The sequence below is a fragment of the Vicia villosa genome, linkage group LG7 (genome assembly GCF_029867415.1).
Source record: "Vicia villosa cultivar HV-30 ecotype Madison, WI linkage group LG7, Vvil1.0, whole genome shotgun sequence".
NCBI classification, from domain to species: domain Eukaryota; kingdom Viridiplantae; phylum Streptophyta; class Magnoliopsida; order Fabales; family Fabaceae; genus Vicia; species Vicia villosa.
Genome location: NC_081186.1, coordinates 91,902,675 through 91,926,808, shown reverse-complemented (window position 1 = coordinate 91,926,808; position 24,134 = coordinate 91,902,675). Strand labels below are relative to the sequence as shown.

At 32.9% G+C, this 24,134-nt stretch overlaps 5 protein-coding genes and 1 pseudogene across 5 annotated transcripts; 3 read left to right on the top strand and 3 right to left on the bottom strand.

Moving 5' to 3' along the window:
- The first annotated feature begins 805 nt into the window (after positions 1 to 805).
- Positions 806 to 1,925, top strand: LOC131617830 (KIN17-like protein; annotated as a pseudogene).
- A 2,526-nt stretch (positions 1,926 to 4,451) lies between these two features.
- On the top strand, positions 4,452 to 4,889 carry LOC131619685 (KIN17-like protein). Its single transcript, XM_058890756.1, has one exon. It carries the CDS (start codon positions 4,452 to 4,454, stop codon positions 4,887 to 4,889), a length of 438 nt encoding a protein of 145 aa, XP_058746739.1.
- Positions 4,890 to 8,043: 3,154 nt separating this feature from the next.
- On the top strand, positions 8,044 to 12,196 carry LOC131615825 (uncharacterized). The gene is made up of 7 exons (XM_058886986.1): positions 8,044 to 8,409; positions 9,672 to 9,812; positions 9,893 to 10,258; positions 10,390 to 10,635; positions 10,875 to 10,967; positions 11,239 to 11,439; positions 11,680 to 12,196. Exons 1-7 carry the CDS (start codon positions 8,089 to 8,091, stop codon positions 11,893 to 11,895), a joined length of 1,584 nt encoding a protein of 527 aa, XP_058742969.1. The 5' UTR covers positions 8,044 to 8,088; the 3' UTR covers positions 11,896 to 12,196.
- A 111-nt stretch (positions 12,197 to 12,307) lies between these two features.
- LOC131615826 (cytochrome P450 716B1-like) lies at positions 12,308 to 14,367 on the bottom strand. The gene is made up of 4 exons (XM_058886987.1): positions 13,768 to 14,367; positions 13,248 to 13,686; positions 12,979 to 13,166; positions 12,308 to 12,809 (listed from the first exon to the last, which is right to left on the bottom strand). Exons 1-4 carry the CDS (start codon positions 14,257 to 14,259, stop codon positions 12,507 to 12,509), a joined length of 1,422 nt encoding a protein of 473 aa, XP_058742970.1. The 5' UTR covers positions 14,260 to 14,367; the 3' UTR covers positions 12,308 to 12,506.
- A 1,536-nt stretch (positions 14,368 to 15,903) lies between these two features.
- On the bottom strand, positions 15,904 to 17,773 carry LOC131615821 (cytochrome P450 716B1-like). The gene is made up of 4 exons (XM_058886983.1): positions 17,282 to 17,773; positions 16,728 to 17,166; positions 16,458 to 16,645; positions 15,904 to 16,377 (listed from the first exon to the last, which is right to left on the bottom strand). Exons 1-4 carry the CDS (start codon positions 17,771 to 17,773, stop codon positions 16,075 to 16,077), a joined length of 1,422 nt encoding a protein of 473 aa, XP_058742966.1. The 3' UTR covers positions 15,904 to 16,074.
- A 142-nt stretch (positions 17,774 to 17,915) lies between these two features.
- LOC131615814 (uncharacterized) lies at positions 17,916 to 23,047 on the bottom strand. Its single transcript, XM_058886976.1, has 4 exons — positions 22,912 to 23,047; positions 19,428 to 21,638; positions 18,165 to 19,205; positions 17,916 to 18,051 (listed from the first exon to the last, which is right to left on the bottom strand). The coding sequence occupies exons 2-4, from the start codon at positions 21,612 to 21,614 to the stop codon at positions 17,992 to 17,994; spliced, it is 3,288 nt and encodes a 1,095-aa protein (XP_058742959.1). The 5' UTR covers positions 21,615 to 21,638; positions 22,912 to 23,047; the 3' UTR covers positions 17,916 to 17,991.
- Between the last annotated feature and the right edge of the window lie 1,087 nt (positions 23,048 to 24,134).

The following is a 24,134-nucleotide window of genomic DNA, read 5'->3' as shown; positions in this document are numbered from 1 at the left end:
AAAGTATGTAAATATTTAATAATTAAATAGAGGAGGGAAGGGGCATCTTGTCTTTTTGAGAGAAATTGTGTCTTTCATCTTGGGAAGTTGTCAGACTTCTGAAATTTACGGTGTTGTAATCAAGGGGTTATCCATATTCTTGGTAATATGATTTAAGGTTTCTATTAGAACATTCATGAACTCATCTTTTACTTAATCATTAGAGTGAGAATTATAAATCATGTTTTAATTGTAAATAGCATTCATGTGCTCAATAAGAATGTGTTTGTTCCTAGGATTAAAACTATAATCATGGGTATATTGTTACCAGGAGTTTTATGCATATGTTTGTGTATGGCGAATAATATAATTTTCTAGGAATACAAGATTCTCATCCTATTACATGGAAATGAAAAGTGAGAAAACCATTTGTAAATTAAACTCCCACGAATAGAAAGTTTCTAGGCGTAATTTATAAAAACTTGAAATAAACACGAGAACAAAAAAATTTTAGGTCACATTCCTGGAAATAAATTTGGAATCTATGAAACAAACGTCCACTAAATGTGTACGTTGATCACTTTTCATAATTACATGATATCCTATTGATCACTGTGTTAGCTTGGCTGCTTGCTTCCAAATACTACTGCTTCATGTTTTAGTATATTATGAATTTTAGTGACTGTAAAACTTAATTTATTGACGATATTTATTTTTTGTTTGTGTTTTTTAGAAACAGGCATAATTTCAGTTAAGAGGAAGGGAGCGTTGCGCAGGATTATAGATATTATTTTGTTTGATCTGAAATGGTGCATCTAGATTTCCAATGGGAAAAAACGACTTTCTCACGCCTAAGGCAATTGCCAATCGAATTAAAGCAAAAGGATTGCAGAAGCTTTGATGGTATTGCCAAATGCAAATTTTTGGACAACCCAACCCGCATAGTTGAGGGTTATACCGAAGAATTTGAGACTACTTTTCTTGAGCACATGAAGCGCAACCATCGACTCAGCCGTGTGGCTGCCACTGTAGTGTATAATGAATACATAGATGATAGGAATCACATTCATATGAACTCCACAAAGTGGGCTACTCTTACTGAGTTTGTTAAGTACTTGGGTCGATCTGGAAAATGTAAGGTTGAAGAAACACCCAAGGGATGGTTCATTACATACATAGATAGAGATTCAAAAATCCTTTTCGAGGAGAAGATGAAGAATAAGAGAATCAAGGTAGATTTGGTAGATGAAGAAAAACAAGAGAAGGAGATCCAGAAACAGATTGAAAAGGTTGAGCAATTGATGTTGCTATCTAATCCAGAGTCTGATCAGCCTTCACAGGTAGAGACTATAAGGGAACTAAATGCAGAAGATGGAATTAAGATAGGATTTTCTCTTGGGTCGTCTGCTAAACCTATAGCTAAGGATAAAGGCAAGACATCGAGGATGGAGTTTGATGAGGTTGATGAAGAGAAACATGAGGAAAATAATCGTGTAAACAATTTGAAAAGGAAAGAAAGCGGTGGTGGAAAATCAACTCTTGATGAAATAATCAGGGAAGAAGAGAGGAACAAGGAAAAAATCAACAGGAAGGATTATTGGTTGCATAAGGGGATTGTTGTTAAGGTTATGAGCAAAGTCTTGGCAGAGAAGCGATATTACAAACAAAAAGGTGTTGTGAGGAAAGTAATTGACAAGTACGTAGGGGAAATAAAAATGTTAGAAAGTAAGCATGTGCTTAGAGTTGATCAGGAAGAGCTTGAAACTGTGATACCACAGGTTGGGGGACGTGTAAAAATAGTAAACGGGACTTATTGTGGATCTCTTGCTAGGCTGCTCGGGGTGGATAGAGATCGATTTTGCGCTAAGGTGCAGATAGAGAGAGGCACTTATGATAGTAGGGTGCTTAAAGTTGTGGAATATGAGGACATATGTAAAGTAGCCTAGTGAGTTTGATTTTTGTGATTCTGTTAATTTGCAGGAGTTGGAAAGTTTGTTGTTATGTATTATGCAGAAGCTCTAGACTTTAAATGTCATCTCTATAACATAAATTAAACCATGACAATTATCTTTTCTTCTATTGAATAAAATTCTTGGTTGGTGTAATTTAGAATTCTGATTTCTGGCTATAATTATGCCAGAAAAGTGCATGAACGGCTAGTGACTGCCAGTGCCATTGTATCATGTTTGATTGTAATTGTTATTCAGTTTTATTTTTGAATTTTACTGGTGAGTAAAAAGAACTCTTGTGGGTGACTGCTAGTACCATTAAAACTAGTAACAAACCCGTGCATACGCACGGGTTCTGTTCGGTTACGCGCATTTAGATAAATCATTTATTTTAAATAAAAATGTTTTAAAAAAAATTATATAAATAATTGATTATTCCATATATAAAAATATTTAGATCAATAATAAATTTTTTCCCGTATATCATTTTTAGATTAAAAATATTTAATCATAAATACCATTTCTCGTATATAAAAATATTTAAATCAATAACAGATTTTTTTCCCGTATACAGACTTCATTTTTGTTTAGGTATCATATACAAAAATATTTGAATCAATTATAAATTTTGTATATAAAAATAATTAGATCAATAATAAATTTCCTCCGTATACCATTTTTAAATAAAAAATATTTGAATCATAAATACCATTTTTCGTAAATAATAGATTTTTTTCTGTATACAAATATTATTTTTGTTTAGATATCATTTACAAAAATATTTGGATAAATATTAAATTTTTGTAAATAAAAATATTTAGATCAATAATATGTTTTTTACCGTATACCAGTTTTTGATCAAAAATATTTGATCATAAATACAGTTTCTCGTATAAAAAAATATTTTTAAAAATTTCTCGTATATAAAATAATTTAAAATATTCAGGACAAATAAGGTTATTTTGGACTTTTCCACAACCACTAATTTTCTTATATTATAGATGATAGATTTTTTTTGGAAGAAATAAGTGAAAAAGTGATGAAAGAGAAAAAAAAATAGAGAACAGAGAATGATTTGATAAGTTTGTTAAAACATAAAGTAGTGTTATTTTAAAAATAAAATTAAGAACTTTATGGTACAAAGACCAAAAAACCACAATTTTAATGTGGTGGCAAAAAATCAAATAAGGGTATTTTGGACTTTTCCACAACCATTAATTTTCTTATATTATAGATGATAGATTTTTTTTGGAAGAAAGAAGTTAAAAAGTGATGAAAGAGAAAAAAATAGAGAACAGAGAATGATTTGATATGTTTGATAAAATATAGAGTTGTATTATTTTAATAATAAAATTAAGAATTTTATGGTAGAAAGACCAAAAAACCACAATTTTAATGTGGTTGCAAAAAATCAAATAAGGGTATTTTGGACTTTTCCACAACCATTAATTTTCTTATATTATAGATGATAGATTTTTTTTGGAAGAAATAAGTGAAAAAGTGATGAAAGAGAAAAAAAATAGAGAACAGAGAATGATTTGATAAGTTTGATAAAATATAGAGTTGTGTTATTTTAAAAATAAAATTAAGAACTTTATGGTACAAAGACCAAAAAATCACAATTTTAATGTGGTGGCAAAAAATCAAATAAGGGTATTTTGGACTTTTCCACAACCATTAATTTTCTTATATTATAGATGATAGATTTTTTTTGGAAGAAAGAAGTTAAAAAGTGATGAAAGAGAAAAAAATAGAGAACAGTGAATGATTTGATATGTTTGATAAAATATAGAGTTGTATTATTTTAATAATAAAATTAAGAATTTTATGGTAGAAAGACCAAAAAACCACAATTTTAATTTGGTTTCAAAAAATCAAATAAGGGTATCTTGGACTTTTCCACAACCATTAATTTTCTTATATTATAGATGATAGATTTTTTTTGGAAGAAAGAAGTGAAAAAGTGATGAAAGAGAAAAAAATAAAGAATAGAGAGAGATTTGATATGTTTGATAAAATATAGAGTTGTATTATTTTAATAATAAAATTAAGAATTTTATGGTAGAAAGACCAAAAAACCACAATTTTAATGTGGTGGTAAAAAATCGAATAAGGGTATTTTGGACTTTTCCACAACCATTAATTTTCTTATATTATAGATGATAGATTTTTTTTGGAAGAAAAAAGTGAAAAAGTGATGAAAGAGAAAAAAAATAAAGAATAGAGAGAGATTTGATATGTTTGATAAAATATAGAGTTGTATTATTTTAATAATAAAATTAAGAATTTTATGGTAGAAAGACCAAAAAACCACAATTTTAATGTGGTGGCAAAAAATCGAATAAGGGTATTTTGCACTTTTCCACAACCATTAATTTTCTTATATTATAGATGATAAATTTTTTTTTGGAAGAAAGAAGTGAAAAAGTGATGAAAGAGAAAAAAAATAGAGAATAGAGAGAGATTTGATATGTTTGATAGAATATAGAGGTGTATTATTTTAATAATAAAATTAAGAATTTTATGGTAGAAAGCGGTGGTGGAAAATCAACTCTTGATGAAATAATCAGGGAAGAAGAGAGGAACAAGGAAAAAATCAACAGGAAGGATTATTGGTTGCATAAGGGGATTGTTGTTAAGGTTATGAGCAAAGTCTTGGCAGAGAAGCGATATTACAAACAAAAAGGTGTTGTGAGGAAAGTAATTGACAAGTACGTAGGGGAAATAAAAATGTTAGAAAGTAAGCATGTGCTTAGAGTTGATCAGGAAGAGCTTGAAACTGTGATACCACAGGTTGGGGGACGTGTAAAAATAGTAAACGGGACTTATTGTGGATCTCTTGCTAGGCTGCTCGGGGTGGATAGAGATCGATTTTGCGCTAAGGTGCAGATAGAGAGAGGCACTTATGATAGTAGGGTGCTTAAAGTTGTGGAATATGAGGACATATGTAAAGTAGCCTAGTGAGTTTGATTTTTGTGATTCTGTTAATTTGCAGGAGTTGGAAAGTTTGTTGTTATGTATTATGCAGAAGCTCTAGACTTTAAATGTCATCTCTATAACATAAATTAAACCATGACAATTATCTTTTCTTCTATTGAATAAAATTCTTGGTTGGTGTAATTTAGAATTCTGATTTCTGGCTATAATTATGCCAGAAAAGTGCATGAAAGGCTAGTGACTGCCAGTGCCATTGTATCATGTTTGATTGTAATTGTTATTCAGTTTTATTTTTGAATTTTACTGGTGAGTAGAAAGAACTCTTGTGGGTGACTGCTAGTACCATTAAAATAGAATAATACAGTCTGAGCAACTAAAGACACTTACTTAACTAGCCAATATACAATTTGGTTTATCATGTAACAAAACCTCAATTTCTCTATTGTCACTACCACCAATTAGAACCTGCAGTACAAATGGTACCATATAATAATAAGGTAGAATTATTTTTTTTCGAAAAAAACAAATGCATTAACAAGAAAAAAAAGGCACAAGATGTGCTATTAGATATAGCAAAATAATCAGACTGTCATGGCAAGACATAATCACCACCAAAATTACTCCAACAATAATCAAATACATAAAAACAAATATAAACAAAAGTACTGTCACCTCTAACTCTAAGACTTGCAATAAATTGCTACAAAACACTCACCAAGTTCTCCAAACAACCCAACAAACTTTAGAAACAGACACTCCAACGCCATAGATAAAGGAGAATATGATCCAACATAACCAAATCCAAACAATATATAAGAAGTGCCTTAAGCAAATCACCAACTCAGCCCTACAACAGCTACACCAGAGCCCAAAAAGAATGCAAATCTGAGTTAAAATCGACTGCAACACAAAATACACCGAGGTGCTGAAGCAGCCATGACCGGTTGATGAAAACAACACCGAAACTCCGCTCTTCCATCTAGACAATCTATTTCTCACTCCCTCAATCTTTTATTTGGATTGGCTCCAATTAGAAGACCCAATTAGAAGACCAAGATACTTAAAGGAAGCTGCTCCAATATTTGACCACATTTTTTCTCTAATAACCAAGGTGTTTCTCCTTTCTTGAAAGAGTGAACAAAAACTATCAAATTATCAGAGCCTGGTTTCGATTCAGGAACCTGTGGGTTATGGGCCCACCACGCTTCCGCTGCGCCACTCTGATTTGTTGAAACCAATTCTTCACAAAATATATATCAACGTATTATTGTATTGGTTGATATATAACACAAAATATATGTCAAGATAATTGAAGTGGAAAATATAATTGTGTAATATAACACATGAAATAGTTTTACATTTTTTAATAAATTTGATTTAACAAGAATTTCTATACTTACATGAAGATTAAAAATCCAGTATTTGGACTAATTTAAACTAATTTTAAGTGTAGTAATGTTCAAGACTTGTTATCTTTGCGGAAGTGTAAATATCCAAATTGGAGTATATTTGTTTGTTGGATTGCAACGTGAAGAAGTTCAAGGGCATTACTTTATTCATGCATGAGGTGCTAGTTCACCATAGCAAAAAATCATACAAAAATTTAAATCTCAAATATGTATTTTTGGACACACCTAAATTACCATCCAACCTTTTAGTGAATGAGTTGTCTTAATTTGTCCAAAAATATTTTCTAAGATGCATATTCGTAATAACACTTATTTGAAAACATTGTGTTTTACGCTCAGCAAGTTTTACGAAGATGCATTGTCAGACAGATTTTAACTCATATACTTCGCGCAAGAACCTTCACTCTTCCTTCTTTATTTGTTACATTTTCACAAAACTTTTTCAAAGAGTTCTGAGCAAAATTCAAGTGTGTCATTTTTTAAACTTCAACTGCATTGCAATCCGCTCAAGATTTTCCACAACAACTCTCAATTGGTAAGTTTCTTATTTTTTTCTTTCTATTTTTGAGTTGTGGTACATGTATTAGGTAAAATAGGTTGTTTAAAATGCATTAGTTTGTAGTTACATTAAAATAAGTACTTATTTAGACATGTATACAAATTTGTTGGTGTTTAGGTACGGTATTGTCTACATTTTCAGGAATTTATACAATTATACACTTTTACAGATATACATCTATGATGGTATCAAATAAATTTATCCGAGCGAACACATAAATATCTTGCTAGTTTCCTAAATAAAAAGAAAGTGTTATTCCCCTAATATTTATATATTTTTTAAATTTAATTATCATTATTTCTTACTTAAATATTACGTTTAACAATATTTTTTATGGTTTAATCAATGACTACTCATAGAATTTAAATATATTTCTCTTATATTTTCCAAGTATTAGAAAATAAAATTATTTTAACAAACTTAAAACAAAATACTTCTAAAGTCCTTCCATTGATAAACAAGATACTAAAAACAGATATAAGAAAAACCAAAGGCAGTTTAAAACAAACTTGGGAAAATTAAAGTATGCGTAGTTTTTGCTGCAGTTTGAATAAATTTGATAGATTTATATTAAAAATTTCAACTTATATTATCTTAATATAACAAAAAATTAGAGATTTTGTTAGAGAAAATCTCTCCAATTGATAAGGAGATTCTGGTAAAGGACAAATCATTCTAAACTAATTTCAATTATTTTTATCCGTCAGTTCAGTTAATAATTATATAAAGACTTTAAATACAGAAATCTGTGACATTTTATTTGTTCATTTTTAAATGATAAATTTCTGCCATTACCAAGTTATTATATGATAAAGGAGAATGTGCGATATATGTCTAAATAGGAGATTAAATAGATCTTAGTTTTAAAAAGTTTTTTCATGAATCAGAATTTTCAAAACTGGGCGAAAAATTTATTGCGCATGCATTGCATTGTATTGTCACGATGATATCATCTCCTCTTAAAGATGATATTAACCGCTTATTCATTTTAATATTAATAACATAATAATTATTTTACACGTGTAATCTAGTTTACGTAAATCCAGAATAATGAAATCATTATTATTTTATCCATAAAAAACAATAAAGTTATTTTCTTCGATTATTCCTAAAATATCTAACAATAACAATTTTTAAAAAATTACCACTCCTTAATAATTATTTAAAAAAATCTCAATCTAAAACTCATGTTATTATAAATAAAAAGGTATTTGTTGACTCTAAAAGTGTTCTATTTTGCCACAACTCAATTTCCATGGCTTCTTCTTCTTCCAAGCTACTACTACCATGGTTACTCGCCACGTTCCTCGTGATCCTCACGTGCCTTCAACCTTGGACTGTGAAATCCCCGTTTCACCCTCGCGACTTGCTTCCTCTGATGCCGAAGCAAATTTCGTGGCCGATTTTGAATTCGCTTCATAGCGCTGTTGATCTTCTTCCGGTTTTTGTTGGCGCTGTTTCGTCTCAGGTGAATACTAATGAATGGAAAGGTGCTTGCTTTTATAAGAATCAGGCGTGGATTGAGTTTCATAATAAAACTGGCTCTCAATTTGGTGGGGGAACCGTTCACTTAAAGGTGCGTTTTTTTGTTACGATTTTGGTTTAATTTCATGATTTTGAATTCTGGTTCGTTGTTTGTTTAGCTTAATTGATTGTTCAGATTTTTTGTTGAGACTTGTTGTTTGATTGTATTGAAATTTTGTTTTTACTTATTAAACTAATTAGAATGAAGATGGAAATTTAGTTAAATTAAACTTGTTTAGTTGGCACTTAGTGTAGGTTTGGTTTCACTTTTGGATGGAAGAACAAAAAGTGTTTCTTTTGGTATAAAGTGTATGTTTGGTTTAGGTTTTGGAAGAGTCAAAAGCAATTTTAGATGTGTAAAATTGATTTTGGAATGATTTTGAGGTATTCGGTTCTGCTGAAGTAGAATTGATTGTGCCTCCATTATTGATTCTACTTGATGCTAGAATTTGTAGATTTTGAGTTTAGACGTGATTTTTTACGGTGAAATTTGTTGTTCGACTCACTTTTACATAAATGTATTCAAACTTAAATCACTTTACATTCAAGTCACTTTTAACCTGACTTAATTCTACAAAACCAATTCTCTTCACTGCAGAACCAACACATATAAAATTGGTTTTGATATGTTTGGTCTCTAAAAAATAGAATTAATTTTGCTTTTACAATTGATTTTTCTTGAAATTAGGATTTGTAGTTTATGAGTCTAACTGGGATTTTAAAATTGAAATTGTCCGTTCTATTCACTTTTGATTTTGATGTGTTTGGTTTCTCAAAACTAGAATTAATTTTGCTTTTTGAATTGATTTTCCTTTAAGTTAGAATTTGAATTTGTAGCTTTTGAGTCTAAATGAGATTTTAACATTGAAATTTACTATTCTACTCACTTCTGGATGATTGTATCAAAAAATAAATCACTTTATTATCATCAACTCGCTTTTAATCAAAATCAATTCGCTCAAATTCAAATTTTTTCACCACAGAACCAACCACACACTTAATCCTATGAAAGTCATGAAACATATAAACAAATATTTCTCATATTCATGAAATATGTTGCAGTTCTTTTTGCTTATATAATAGAAATCCTTAGGGGAGTTGGTTGTGTAGCATTATTTTCTTAATAATAGGATTCTTAAATTATCAGGGCTTACAATATTTTATCCATATAATACAATTTTCCATGATATTTAGATTCAGTTATATGTGTGTAGTAGTTCACTGGATTTAATCTTATGGCCCTCAGTTTTTGTAAAACATTGATATTTGGGATTCAAAGGAAACTGATTGAGTATTATCTATATGCTGATGTAGGTTAGCAATGCTCATAGTTGGACATGTTTAGATATTTACCTTTTTGCAACCCCGTATCGCGTGACATGGGATTACTATTTTCTGGCCCGGGAGCATACACTTGAAATCAAGGAATGGGATGGGAGAGCCGAGTACGAGTATGTAAGTATCCATCTTTCTTCATTACAAATTTACCACATTACTAAGTATAATGTGTTGAAAGTTACCCTTTTTGCAACCAGGTAAAAAATCACGGCTTATCAATTTTTCTCTTGAAAGCTGGAATGTTGGGGACCCTTCAAGCACTTTGGGAGGTCTTCCCTTTATTTACAAATACTGGATGGGGCGAGAACTCAAATATCGGGTTTCTGGAGAAACATATGGGAGCCTCTTTTGAAACACGCCCTCAACCTTGGGTTACGAATATCAGTGCTGCTGACATTCACTCTGGGGATTTCCTTGCTGTTTCAAAAATTCGAGGTCGCTGGGGTGCTTTTGAGACTCTAGAGAAATGGGTTAGTGGCGCTTATGCCGGTCACACTGCTGTTTGCTTAAGAGATTCAGATGGAAAGCTTTGGGTTGGAGAGTCAGGACATGAGAATGAAAAGGTAAAAATATTTAAGTTTAACCTATTGGTTCACAGCATGATACATAAAGTAAAACTCTTTTGAGTGTGTGAATGAGTTAAGCCTGTAGAGATTTCAAGTCTGCTAGTGTTTCATTCCTCTCTTGTTTGTAGGGAGAAGATATAATTGCTATGATACCATGGGATGAGTGGTGGGACTTTGAACTGAATAAAGATGATTCTAATCCCCATATTGCTCTTCTTCCTTTACACCCTGACATTCGTGCGAGGTTTAATGAGACTGCAGCATGGGAGTATGCCTTGAGTATGGACGGAAAACCTTATGGTTACCATAACATGATTTTCAGTTGGATAGATACTTTAACTGCAAACTATCCACCTCCCTTGGATGCGAATCTGGTATGAATTTATGAAACTCTTTAAATTTCCAGTTAATCTGTGGTGGCATTCGGAACAAAGAGACCATTTCTAGTGGAGAAAAATTTTCAAAATTTCAAATTCCAGTATCATAAGCTCTTTTAGTTTTACTCATAATTGATTGTTTGTCACTCTAGAAGACCATTTCTAGTGGAGAAAAATTTCATTCACTTTAAAAGAAGCCTTGAATTTTTTTTAGCATTTACCTTGATGCTTTTCAGGTTGCATGTGTTATGACAATTTGGACTCAACTTCAACCTGAATATGCTGCAAATATGTGGAATGAAGCCTTGAACAAACGACTTGGAACTAAAGTATGCTACAACCTTTACTTGCTTCTTGCTCCAATATGTGTCTTTATGATACTATAGTACTATACTAATCATTTTGGGCTTTTGACAATAAATTAAACCATTGCTTTCATTTTTCTAATATAAATCATAAAATTCCTGTGACATGATCTACTGTCTAGATTAGCAATCTTTTTTGTGCTCTTGATATATTACATTACATATAACTTCTCTGCGATAGTTTGGAACAACCCCGTCAACTCTTATTGCCTTTTTGTGTTTCTTCTTTCTGCAGGAGCTTGATCTTTCAGAAGTTTTAGTAGAAGTTGAAAGGCGTGGATCATCTTTTGATGAACTACTGACGGTTCCAGAACAGGATGACTGGATCTACAGTGATGGCAAGTCAACTTCTTGTGTTGCTTTTATACTTGCAATGTACAAGGAGGCTGGATTGTTTGATCCAATTGCTAGTTCTATCCAAGTGACAGAGTTTACTGTGAGTTTGTCCGACAATCTAGTTTCTATGTTTTGGATATTTTCAATTTCATCCTGCACAAAATTTTATTAGAACCATTGACCATATAAAATTTGTTATCTTGGCTGTACATTTTTGTGTATTTGCTCTAATATCAATCCACAATTAATATTTGTTTTACAACTTCATAAGTTAATGAATTTTTTTCTGTAGTTTTCTTGACCTGGTTCTTATGGACTTGTTTTTGTACAATGAATGCAGATAAAAGATGCTTACATTCTCAATTTTTTCGAGAACAATTCTAGCCGGTTGCCAACATGGTGCAATGACGGTGACACCGTGAAGCTTCCATATTGTCAGATCAAAGGCAAGTATCGAATGGAGTTACCTGGATACAATACCATGCAACCATATCCTCACATGAATGAAAGGTGCTCATCTCTTCCCACAAAGTATTCCAGAGCCGAGAATTGCTAGCAGTCTTCACGTCTTTCTTCCAATCCATTTGCAGTTTGCTTCACCCAATTATTTATTCCAATTGTTTTTGGGATTATTTAGGAGATTCCAACTGAATAATTGATGTTTGTATCCATTTTTTTTTTTTTTAAAGTACGACAAATTCATCATTGTATATGTTCTCGCACCTATGTTAGTTATTCATGTAATTTGGATTACATTTCTAGGTAGATTAAAGATTATGTAAATAGATGGAACTTGAATATCTGTATATCATACAATATAAATGTTCCTAGTGGTGCATCCTTATTGTTTACTCTAACTCTGTAATGTACATTTATTAATATTTTATAGTATTACCTTACCTAGTTACAGAATATGCACATTGGTGCGGTGTGTGCGAGTGTTGTAAATTTTAGAATACGGAGTTCGATTTCTACTCATAAGAAAAAGCTCATATTTGAATTTGCTTTACTCTTCCCTTACAACAAGTTCTTACAAGATTTTAACTACAAAAACTTATGATGAAGTTAAACACAAGATAAGCTAATACAATTATATACTAATCTACACATAACATATATTATTCTAGTCAAATCTTCTTAGGGAGACCAGAAGTTGTTGAATGAGAGCTAAGATAGTTCCCTTGGGCAAAGTTCAATCAATAGACCTTGAGATGGTGTCGGCATTGGATCCCTGCTGAAGGAATTGTCTGAAAGCAGCTTCCAACTGAACTTTGTTACAAGGTAATGAATTGCCACCAGAGTTTCAACCCTTGCAAACTCATATCCTGGACATATTCTTGCTCCACCTCCAAATGGAACAAAGCAATAGGGTGGTGTAGATGCTTGGTTTTCAAATCTACTTGGATCAAACTTCGATGGTTCTGGGAAAATGTTGCTGTCCATGTGAGTCATCGATGTAACCCAAAAGATCTATAAAACAAGAAATGTTTATTGTTAATTGATTGCATGGAAAGATGTTCTTCATCAATGACAAATAAGTAGGACTGTTAAAAAAAACTGTCGTGAACTGATAATCACAGTTAACAGGTTGGTTTGTTTCCTGAATCGAAGTAAGAAAAATACTCGTGAGTTCATTTACCTGCCACCCTTTGGGTATAATGTATCCATCATATTCAATATCTGTTGCTGTTTTTCTGAACCCACCAAAGATGGGTGGAAACCTTCTAAGAGTTTCCATTACTACTCTCCAAGTGTACTTCATCTTAGAAAGGTCTTCCCATGTTAGAGGCTCTCCCAAAAGCTTACCTTTTGCTATTTCTTCCTGTTCTGCAAGTGCAACCATATAATCAAATTATATAAATTTCTCTACTTCGAAGAATCACTTCAGGCACACAATTCGATGCATACCTTGAAGAACAGCTGCACAAATAGCTGGTTCATTAGCCAAAAGCCGGATGACAAAAGTGATTACAACAGATGATGTATCATATCCTGCAACCATGACAAGCATAGCATTATGGATAATTTCCTTCTCAGTTAGAACTTGTTTTCCATCTTCAACCATGCTAAGCAAGCAACTGATCAAGTCTTGGCGGGGATTGGCACCATTTTTCTCGTGTTCGCCTTTCTTCTGGTGCACAATCTCCTTCAACAGGTTTTGGATTCTCGCACTTGCCTTGAGGCTGCGGTTGTAGCGCGTGAAAGGTGCATTAACTGGTATTGACCACATTCCTTGAATCATTGCTTGAAAGGGTTTCATGAATTGATCTCTTTGTTTTCCACTCTCAAGACCAAACAGAAGAGAGCAAATTATGTTGAATGTCAGAGTCTTCATCAGAGGTAATACCTATAGATTATCATTAGTTAATACTTAATAGCAATGTCTTTTTAGTATCTTTTGATTTTGTTAAGATTTACAACAACATACCTTGAGCTGCTGCTTCCCTTCCCAATGCATCTGAATGTGCCTCTTAACTTCTTCATCAATTTTACTAACATACTGCTTCAAAGATTCCGGCTTCAAGAATGAAACAAGTGCATCTCTGACTCTGCTATGATCTTTGCCACTCAGTTCAAGCAAGTTCCTGTCACCCAATATCATCTTAATGGATTGTGTTTGCTGGTTAACAATAGTGTCACCGCCATTTGCAAATATAAACTTATTTGCAGCCTGACCATGAATCAAAACAGTTGGTGTTCCAAACAGGCTTAGCTTTGAAATAGGACCATACTTGTTGATTCTGTCTTCAACCCATTTTTCTGCAGTGTTGGATCGCATGGCACGGAGAAGGCCAAGGCTTTGACCAATAATGGGAATTCCAAGTGAACCTGGAGGGACACTTTTGGATGGTTTGGTTCTTCTTAGCAGAAAGATAACTGGGATGAGTAAGAGGAGAGCAACAAGGAGAACAGTAATCATGGTTTGATGCTTTCTTTTTTCAGATTCTGGAAAATCTTCATATGTGAGTCTTTATTGATGCTGTTATGATAGGATTTGACATTTTCTATGATTCCTTAATTGGAGTATTCAAATGAAAACAAAAGCCGGCTGTGTACATTATTAAATTTTTTGTCATCTAGCATCTATCTATTTAACTATTAAAACTTGTGTCCAGAGTGCAGCTGTCAGCCTATTATGTACAATAACAAAATGCAACACTGACACCTAACATGCCACGATACAGACTCATGGATATTACACTTAAAAATATATACACTTCGACACGGACACTGGAACACGGCATAATATAGACACTCTTGACACCGATAATTTCAAGAATCTAGGACACTGACACCGTTACATAAATGTTAGTATTTAACTTTTATTATCCATCTATAATTTTAAAAAGAAAAATATTCTAATAAAAGCTATTGTCTTTATCTTTCATGGATAACCTTACTTCAATACATATTTAATCCTTTTAGATTTTAGATGTTTATGAGAATTGTCTTACAAAAATGTATAAGGTGTGATAAGTAAAAACAAACAACTTTTTTTTGAAATACTTGTTAGTATTGTCCGATACGTATTGTATGAATGTTATGCGAGTGTCGGAATTTGTTTCAAAAAGTGTTGAAGCAAAGAAAAAACCTATTTTTTGAGACACTTGTTTGACTTTTTCAACACGTCGTACGGATGTCATACATGTGCCAAACACCGACACGTGTTGGACACTGCGACACGCCTATTTTTAAAGATGTCCGTACTTAACTCCTTCATTGATTGCTTCGACACATCTCTAAGGTAAGTTTTTTTGAGAAGCGTGAAAGTAAACTGGAATGAGTAAGAGGAGAGCAACAAGGAGAACACTAAACATGGTTCAAGACTGTTTTCAGGTTATGGAATATACTTATATGAAAGTGTCTTGTGATGCTTAGGCTTTGACATTTTCTTTGATTCCTTAACTTGCATATTCTGTGATTCCACTATATCTTTTATTTGGCAAATGATAAATAAGTGTCGAAGTACATTGTTTAACAAGTATAAAAAGATATAAATTTGTATAGGAAGTTGTGTATTCAATATATTAGAAATAGATATAGATAACATAGTAATGAATAACTTATATGGTTGACTTTGTACCCAAAATAGCAATTATTGTTGACTAAAATATTTATAATTATTGCATAAAAAAAGATTTCTAAATATTGAGACAATGAGATGAGATTTAAACACAAAAGTTAAGATGCTTACATCATCAATTTTTCAGATAAAAATTCAAGTCACTTGCCAACATGATGCAACTATGGAGATTCCATGAAGCTTCCTTATTTTCAGATTAAAGGAAAGTATCGATGGTTACAATACAAATGCAATCATATCCGGACATGAATGAAAGGTGCCTTCAACTCTTTCTTACTAATCATAGGCTGATTGCTTCTCCAGATTATTTCTTCCTACAACTTTTGGGATTATTTAAAAGGTTCCAAGTGAATAAGTGTTGTTGTTTGTTTCATAACAAAAGTACAACCGATTCACCATTGTATATGTTCTCACAATTCATATTAGGTGATTTATGTAATATAACTTACATTGCTAACTAGATTGAAGAATATGCAAAGAGATGGAACAACTTGAATATCTGTACATTATGCAATATAATACATATCCTCCTAATAAGATTTTAACTATAAAAGTTTACATTGAAGTTGAGCACAAGATATACACTAATCTACATAACACACTATTCTAGTAAAAATCTTATGAGGGGGACCAGAAGTTGTTGACTGAGAGCTAAGATAGTTCCCTTGGGCAAAGTTCAATCAATAGACCTTGAGATGGTGTTGGCATTGGATCCCTGCTGAAGGAATTGTCTGAAAGTAGCTTCCAACTGAACTTTGTCACAAGGTAATGAATTGCCACAAGAGTTTCAATCTTAGCAAACTCGTAACCTGGACATATTCTTGCTCCCCCTCCAAATGGAACATAGCAATAGGGTGGCGTAGATGCTTGATTTTCAAATCTACTTGGATCAAACTTTGATGGCTCTGGGAATATTTTGTTGTCCATGTGAGTCATTGATGTGACCCAAAAGATCTATAAGAAAACAAGATTTTTATGTTAACTAGAGTGCATGTGAGAATTTTATCTATGATTGACACTAAAGTTTCATTTACCTGCCACCCTTTGGGTATAATGTATCCACCGTATTCAATATCTGTTGTTGCTTTTCTGATTCCACCAAAAATAGGAGGAAACCTTCTAAGAGTTTCCATTGCTACTCTCCAAGTATATTTCATCTTTGAAATGTCTTCCCATGTTAAAGTCTCTCCCAAGACCTTGCCTTTCGCTATTTCTTCCTGTTCTGCGAGTGCAACCATATAATCAAATACATAGATTTCTCTACATTGAAGAACAGCTTCACACGCACACAAGTCGATGCATACCTTGAAGAACAGCTGCACAAATATCTTGATCGTTAGCCAAGAGCCGGATAATGAAAGTGATTAGAATAGCTGACGTGTCATGCCCCGCAACCATGACAAGCATAGCATTATGGATGATTTCCTTCTCAGTCAAAACTTGTTTACCATCTTCAACCATGCTAAGCAAGCAACTAATCAAGTCTTGGCGGGATTTCGCGCCATTTTTCTCGTGTTCAACTTTCTTCTGGCGCACAATCTCCTTCAACAAGTTTTGTATCATTGCACTTTCCCTGAGGCTGCGGTTGTAGCTTGTGAAGGGTGCATTGATTGGGACTGACCACACTCCTTTAATCAATGCTCGAAAAGGATTCATGAGTTGATCTCTTTGTTTTCCATTCTCAAGACCAAACAGAAGAGAGCAAATTATGTTGAATGTTAGAGTCTTCATCAGGGGCAATACCTATCAGAAAAAACAAACAAATAGTTGCATAACATTTTTTTCTAACTTCAGTCACAAGTTAACACCATATCATTTTATTAGCTTAAGATTTTTGTTAAGATTTGTAACAACTTACCTTGACCTGCTGTTTCCCTTTCCAATGCATCTGAAGGTGGCTTCTAACCTCTTCATCAATTTTACCGACATAGTGTCTCAAAGATTCCGGCTTCAAGAATGAGACAAGTGCACCTCTAACTCTGCTATGATCTTTGCCACTCAGTTCAAGCAAGTTCCTTTCACCTAATATCATCTTAGTAGACTTTGTTTGCTGGTTAACAATATTGTTACCGCTGTTGGCAAATATAAACTTATTTGCAGCCTGTCCATGAATCAAAACAGTTGGTTTTCCAAAGATATTTAGCTTTGAAATAGGACCATACTTGTTTATTCTGTCTTCAATCCATTTTTCTGCAGTGTTGGATCGCATAGCACGAAGAAAGCCAAGACTTTGACCGATAATGGGAATTCCAAGTGTACCTGGAGGGACCCTTTTGAATGGTTTGCTTTGTTTTAGCAGAAAGATAATTGGGATGAGTAAGAGGAGAGCAACAAGGAGAACACTAGCCATGGCTCAGGACTTCGTTTTTCAGGTTCTAGAATATCATGATAGGAGAGTGTTTTATTGATGCTTTTATAAGAGAGATTTGACATTTTCTATGACTAGTGACTACTTGAAGTTTTCAAATGAAAACTAGCCGGCAGGGAACATTATTCTAACTTATATCATCTATTCTTTCTATTTAAGTAGATTATGTCATCTCATATTTGATCATGATCATGACTGATTCAGAGGGACTGTATGGATACATCTTGAAAGTCCTGATCTTCACTTTCTTCATTTTGTGCCTGAAATTATATATGATTATCACTATATATTTTAGAACTAGAAAATAAATAGAACAATATATTTATACTTCAAACTTGAATAGCACATGCAAAGAAAATTGAGGAGCAAGTACCGATTGAGTTTGTGAAAGAAGGTAAGCAAACTGTTGAGGGACCCTTCCAAGCATTTTATGAAAGAAAGAAAGCATTGTTTCTTCCATGAATCGTCGTCTTTCTTGCTCAGCTTCCAGTTTCAGTTCTATTAGTTTTCGCCTTTCCCTCTCAACCTGCAAATCTAACTCCATCAACCTTCTTCTCTGTCTCTCCGATTCTAAATTTGTTTCCAACTTGCTAACCCTCTCTTGTATCTGAGGATTAATATCAGTAGTGGCGGAAAAAGTACTAGTTGAGCCTGAGCCTAATCCTAATCCCATTTCACAAACATCCCCTTTTGTTTGTAAATGTATGGTTGAAAATGGAGTCTTTTCCTGCAACCAAGCACAAGTATATTTGGGACAGTTTCTCGCTGTATAATGTTCCACATTTTGCTGCAGTTTATAAGGTCCTTTAGAAAATTCAGTGATGTTTGGCAAACGTACGAGTTTCACCTCTCGCAATTTTGGAAGTACTAAATTCTGTTTGTTTTCTTCTGGCACATGTTGACTTCTATCATCTTCATTGCAAAAGAAAACCTGTTCTATTTCATAACACTCCTCTATAGTAATAAATTCTAGTTCACGAAATGGAGAAGGCAATGATTGAGAGAAAAGGAAGTTCAAATTGTTGCACTGAAAGACATGAACAATGGACAGTAGAGGGAAGCGCATTGAATTATCTGAACAAACTATTTGCTTCAACTTCTCACACTTGCTTACAACAAGTTCACTCAGCTCAGCTAGGCTTCCAACAATAGTAGGAGAGAAGATGGTTTCCAAGTTTCTACATCCAACCAGAACCAAACTCTTGAGTTTCTGGAGGTTGAGAACATCTTTTGGACCCTTCCAAATAAGACTCAACTTGGGTAAATCCTTTAAACATAAATGAGATAAGTTTGAATTCAATGGCCCTTGTTTTACAGCTTGCAGTTGGAAAATACCTTCTACCATGGAATTCTCAAAGGTGAGATATTCCAAGGCTAGGACAGGTTCTTCGCTATCAGGAAAGACCACTCTCTCCTGCATCGAAACCCCGTCAATTTTAGATCACCATGCTCATTAGTTAATATACCACACTTATAACCATGCATGTAATATACCTGAGTTAATCTCGAAAAGTAAAATATTTGACTATGAACCTCAAGTTTTCTCATAGCTTATTAATGTCTTAAAATATATTATGAATAACGATTTAATGACTCAATTTTTTTTATGTGAAGCTAAAAATATTTGAATCCTTACCTCAGTGGCCGTGAGACATTTCTGTTGATCTGAACTGAGCAAAGTCTTGTACATAAGGTTGGTTGATAAGCGAGGACATTCTATGCATTCTATCTCTTTCAAATTTGGCGACCTTGAATGACAATAGTTTGGGAAAATGTCAATAAAATTCAACAGTGATACAAGTGAGATTCTTCTTAAAGCAATGAGATTGACGTTGGCCTTAATCTCATTCGCACTATTCTTGTATTCGTGTGTGCCAAATACATAATTTAACCCAAAGTTGTACCATATAACTATCTTCTCTAATCTCTCCAGACTTTGAGCAAAAGAGATTGGAAAGATTGATTCTAAACTATGGCATCCGTGCACATGAAGAATCCTTAAATTTGGGAACACTTTCAAGGTAGGACTTGGATTACTAGCACTCTCGTCTTCTTCATATTCTTCTGCTATGATATGCTTCAACTTACTGCAATCAAATATTTTTAATTCCTCTAGTAGCACTAAACGTCGAGCAATGGCAGGTACAAAAAGTGATGATGTTAGCAATGGACACCACTGTAATCTGAGAATCTTAAGATTACACATATTTGAATTCCTTGGAAAAGATATGCTACTCAGTTGTGTACAATACTCTATCTGCAGGTCTTGTAATTTTTCAAGAGAGCATTGGGAAGTAGGATCATAGAAAACACGTTTAAGACCATTCATCCATATCAACTTCAACGTAACCAACTCAAAGAATGCTGGCAAATTGGTATTTGTAGTATCAAGGAGGCATTCTATCTCTGAACAAGATTCGAGTATTAGTCCAATCAACCCATTCATGCCCCCTCCTTGATCCATGTGGGGCACGATGTTTTTGCATCCTCCCCGAAGATGTCCCATGTAAAGGTGCTTCGATCTCAGAAACAAATCTTTGATTGAAGATGAATCATGAATAAGAGCAGATGCATCAAACCGGTCTATGCATAATGCTCTTGATGGCACATGATCTTCTAGATAAGCATCTATGAGGAATCTACAGTTTTCCCTGGACTTGTCACATACAATTACATATCTATGTAACCTTGGTAAAGAGATAATCGGTAAAGAATCATCTTCAACTCTCCATATATACAATTCCTCTAGCTGTGTACACTTCCTTATCACTTCATAAGGGTTGTTCTTCTTGATGCGACAAGTGTAGATATCCAGTAGTCTTAGTTTCTGCAAAGTTGTGATTCCTTGTGGCAGCTCATCGAAAGATGAACTGCGCAAATCGAGAATCTCAAGTCTTGTTAAGCTTGCCAGTATAGAGATATCGCCTAAATCATATCCTCTTAGACAAAGAGTCCGTAGCCTAGTTAATCTCTCTATTGATTGAGGCACGGCAAAGATAGACAATGATGAACTCAAGTAGCGCAGCATATACAGATTGCGCCATGTGTAGTAAAATTTTGTTATCCCCAAGACTTCCAGCATTTGCATCTTTCCAAAATATTCATTTGGTAATTGTATAGAAGATTCATCTGTGGAATGAAGTAGAAGAGTCTTGAGTGCTGTACACTGTAATTGATCAATAGGAGGAAGATTTTCCATGCCCCATAAGGACATTGCAGCGATCTCTTTTACATTTTCTTCTACTGCTACCGATGTTTTGGTCAGTACCTTAATCGCTTTGCCTTCTTTTGAAGCAATCCATAAGGCTGCATCCCGAACCAAGTCATGCATTTTCACAAATTCTTGTTTACCACAAGGTTGCAATAAATGTGAATCTTTAAGGATGTTCATGGTCACTTGTATCTCTCTTCTGACTTTCTCCATTGGTCCACTAGTCCCGGCAGATGGTCCAAGTCCCTTTATGTACCTAACCAGATCTTCCATATTGATCTCATAATCTTCTGGAAACATCGAGCACAACAAAAAGAGATTCTTTGAAACTTGCTTTGTCAAATTGTCATAGCTTAACTTGATACAAGCATAACAACTACTCAACACTTCTTCAACATCAATTTCCTCTGATTCCTCTAGTTTAAGCAATGCTAATTCCCACTCTTCAACTTTCTTCCCTCTTAACATACTTGCCATAGTCACAATTGCAATTGGGAGTCCTTTGCATTTCTTAGCAATTTTCCTTGGCACATTCTTCAACTTCAAGGCATATGGTGAGTCATCAATGATATCTGCAAGCTTAGCTGCAATGGAGAGTGCAATGTCTGCCATATATGAACGGCAAAGCTAGGCAACCTTGTATTGTAAATTCAAATCATGGTAATTAGTTGAATATAATGCATACAAGTATTGGTTAACTACAATAGCAGAAATTTATGTTGCAACTCAAAGAAGTGATGCCATAGCAAAATACAACTTTCATGATTCATTTGTAGTTTACTAATTAAAAATAGAGCTAATTCAACACTGATACTAACAGAAATATAAAAGCTGTTAAGAAAAAGTTAGATAAAGTTGGTAAATACAGTATGCATTATGCAAAAATAATACAATTCTAATATGGTATCAATAGTTAAGATTTTCACGATCCCTTTCATTTTGCCTCAGTAACCTTGCTGTTCATAATACACAAGGCTACTGCGTGTCTTTTTTCTCTGCTACCACGCGTCCAATCACCGGTGTGACCGCACCACTAGTTCTCAACCCTCCACCGAACCCGTCGACGGAAGCTCATCCCCAATCGACGCCTCACGCGCGCTATGAAATCAGTTTTTCGGCAGGTTTTCACCCCGTTAGGTTGTTCTTCGCGTTCACCACTATCTTTCCCACCAATCTCATGGGAGATCACTCTGCCACTGCCACCGATTCCACCACTTTTACCAAAATTCCGCTCATCCCGTGCCAGAAACTAACTGGAACAACCAACTACAACATATGGGCTGGTGGTGTCAAGCTATGGTTTCAAAGTCAAGAACTTGAAGATCACTTGACCAAATAATAGAAAAATATTTTCATCGTCCATCATACTAAATCGAAGCAAGTCGATGCATCTCTATGCACCGTGTTATGGTTTTTCATAGAACCTAATCTCCAAGTGCAGTACCAAGCTTTTTTTTTCCACTTGTTATGAGGTTTGGGAAAATGCTAAGAAAGTGTTCTCCAACGATGTTCATCGGCTCTACAGTGTCGTTCTTCGCCTTAACTCTTTGAAATGGGAGAATATGGACGTGCAAGCTTATATTAGTAAGCTTGATTCTTTGAAGGCTAGTTTTTCATCCCTAATGCCTTTTATAAGTGATGCAACAACTCATGTCGAACAACGCAACAAGTTTATTGCTCTAACAAGCTTAGAACTTGGATTATTTTTTTCTGCGGACTTATATGCATCAATCATTCATGTCTTTAACATAGAATCAAGATTCATAGTTACAATCGTTTACATCTTCAAATATATCATTTTCACACACAAATAGTTAATAATAAATTGGCAAGGACAGAAACTATAATCCACAAGTTAGAAAGATTCAAACACTAATTACATGTTAAGGGAGTAGAGTATAATACGTACCAATTTGGACAAAGTAGTTGATTGACCCAATCACAAGTTAAAAAGCTATATGTTCAATTCAATGTGGATGGTGCAATGTAACAAATATATTTTAGTTGATTATATACTTCAAAGAGGAAAAATTGATATTGAAGCAATAAAGAATTCCTTACTTCTTATAGATGAGATGAGGTATCTATAGCTAATTTTGTTTGTAAGCTATTCCTTTACCTTATATTTATTATCTTTGGTTTAATTTATGAAGATTTATACTATTTATGAAAAAAAAGTATATGTGTATATAAAAGTCTCATTAGTTAATAAAGGTTAAGATTCATAACTCTAAGATCTTTTTATGTAATGGGATATTTGAAGTTGTGTTTCTTATTCCGCACCAACATAATATACCTCGACACTCTAACACTAATAATATAAAAAGATATAAAATATTATCACTACTATATATATATATATATATATATATATATATATATATATATATATATAATCTTCTTTAAATTAAATATTTTAATTTAAAGAAGATCCATCTACTATTAATAATGGGATATTTGAAGTTGTGTTTCTTATTCCGCACCAACATAATGTACATTGACACTCTAACACTAATAATATAAAAAGATATAAAATATTATCACTACTATATATATATATATATATATATATATATATATATATATATATATATATATATATAATCTTCTTTAAATTAAATATTTTAATTTAAAGAAGATCTATCTACTATTAATAATGGGATATTTGAAGTTGTGTTTCTTATTCCGCACCAACATAATGTACATTGACACTCTAACACTAATAATATAAAAAGATATAAAATATTATCACTACTATATATATATATATATATATATATATATATATATATATATATATATATATATATATATATATATATATATATCTTCTTTAAATTAAATAATTTAATTTAAAGAAGATCCATCTACTATTAATAATGGGATATTTGAAGTTGTGTTTCTTATTCCGCACCAACATAATGTACATTGACACTCTAACACTAATAATATAAAAAGATATAAAATATTATCACTACTATATATATATATATATATATATATATATATATATATATATATATATATATATATATATATATATATATATATATATATAAAATCTTCTTTAAATTAAATATTTTAATTTAAAGAAGATCCATCTACTATTAAAATGTTAACAATATTTTAATT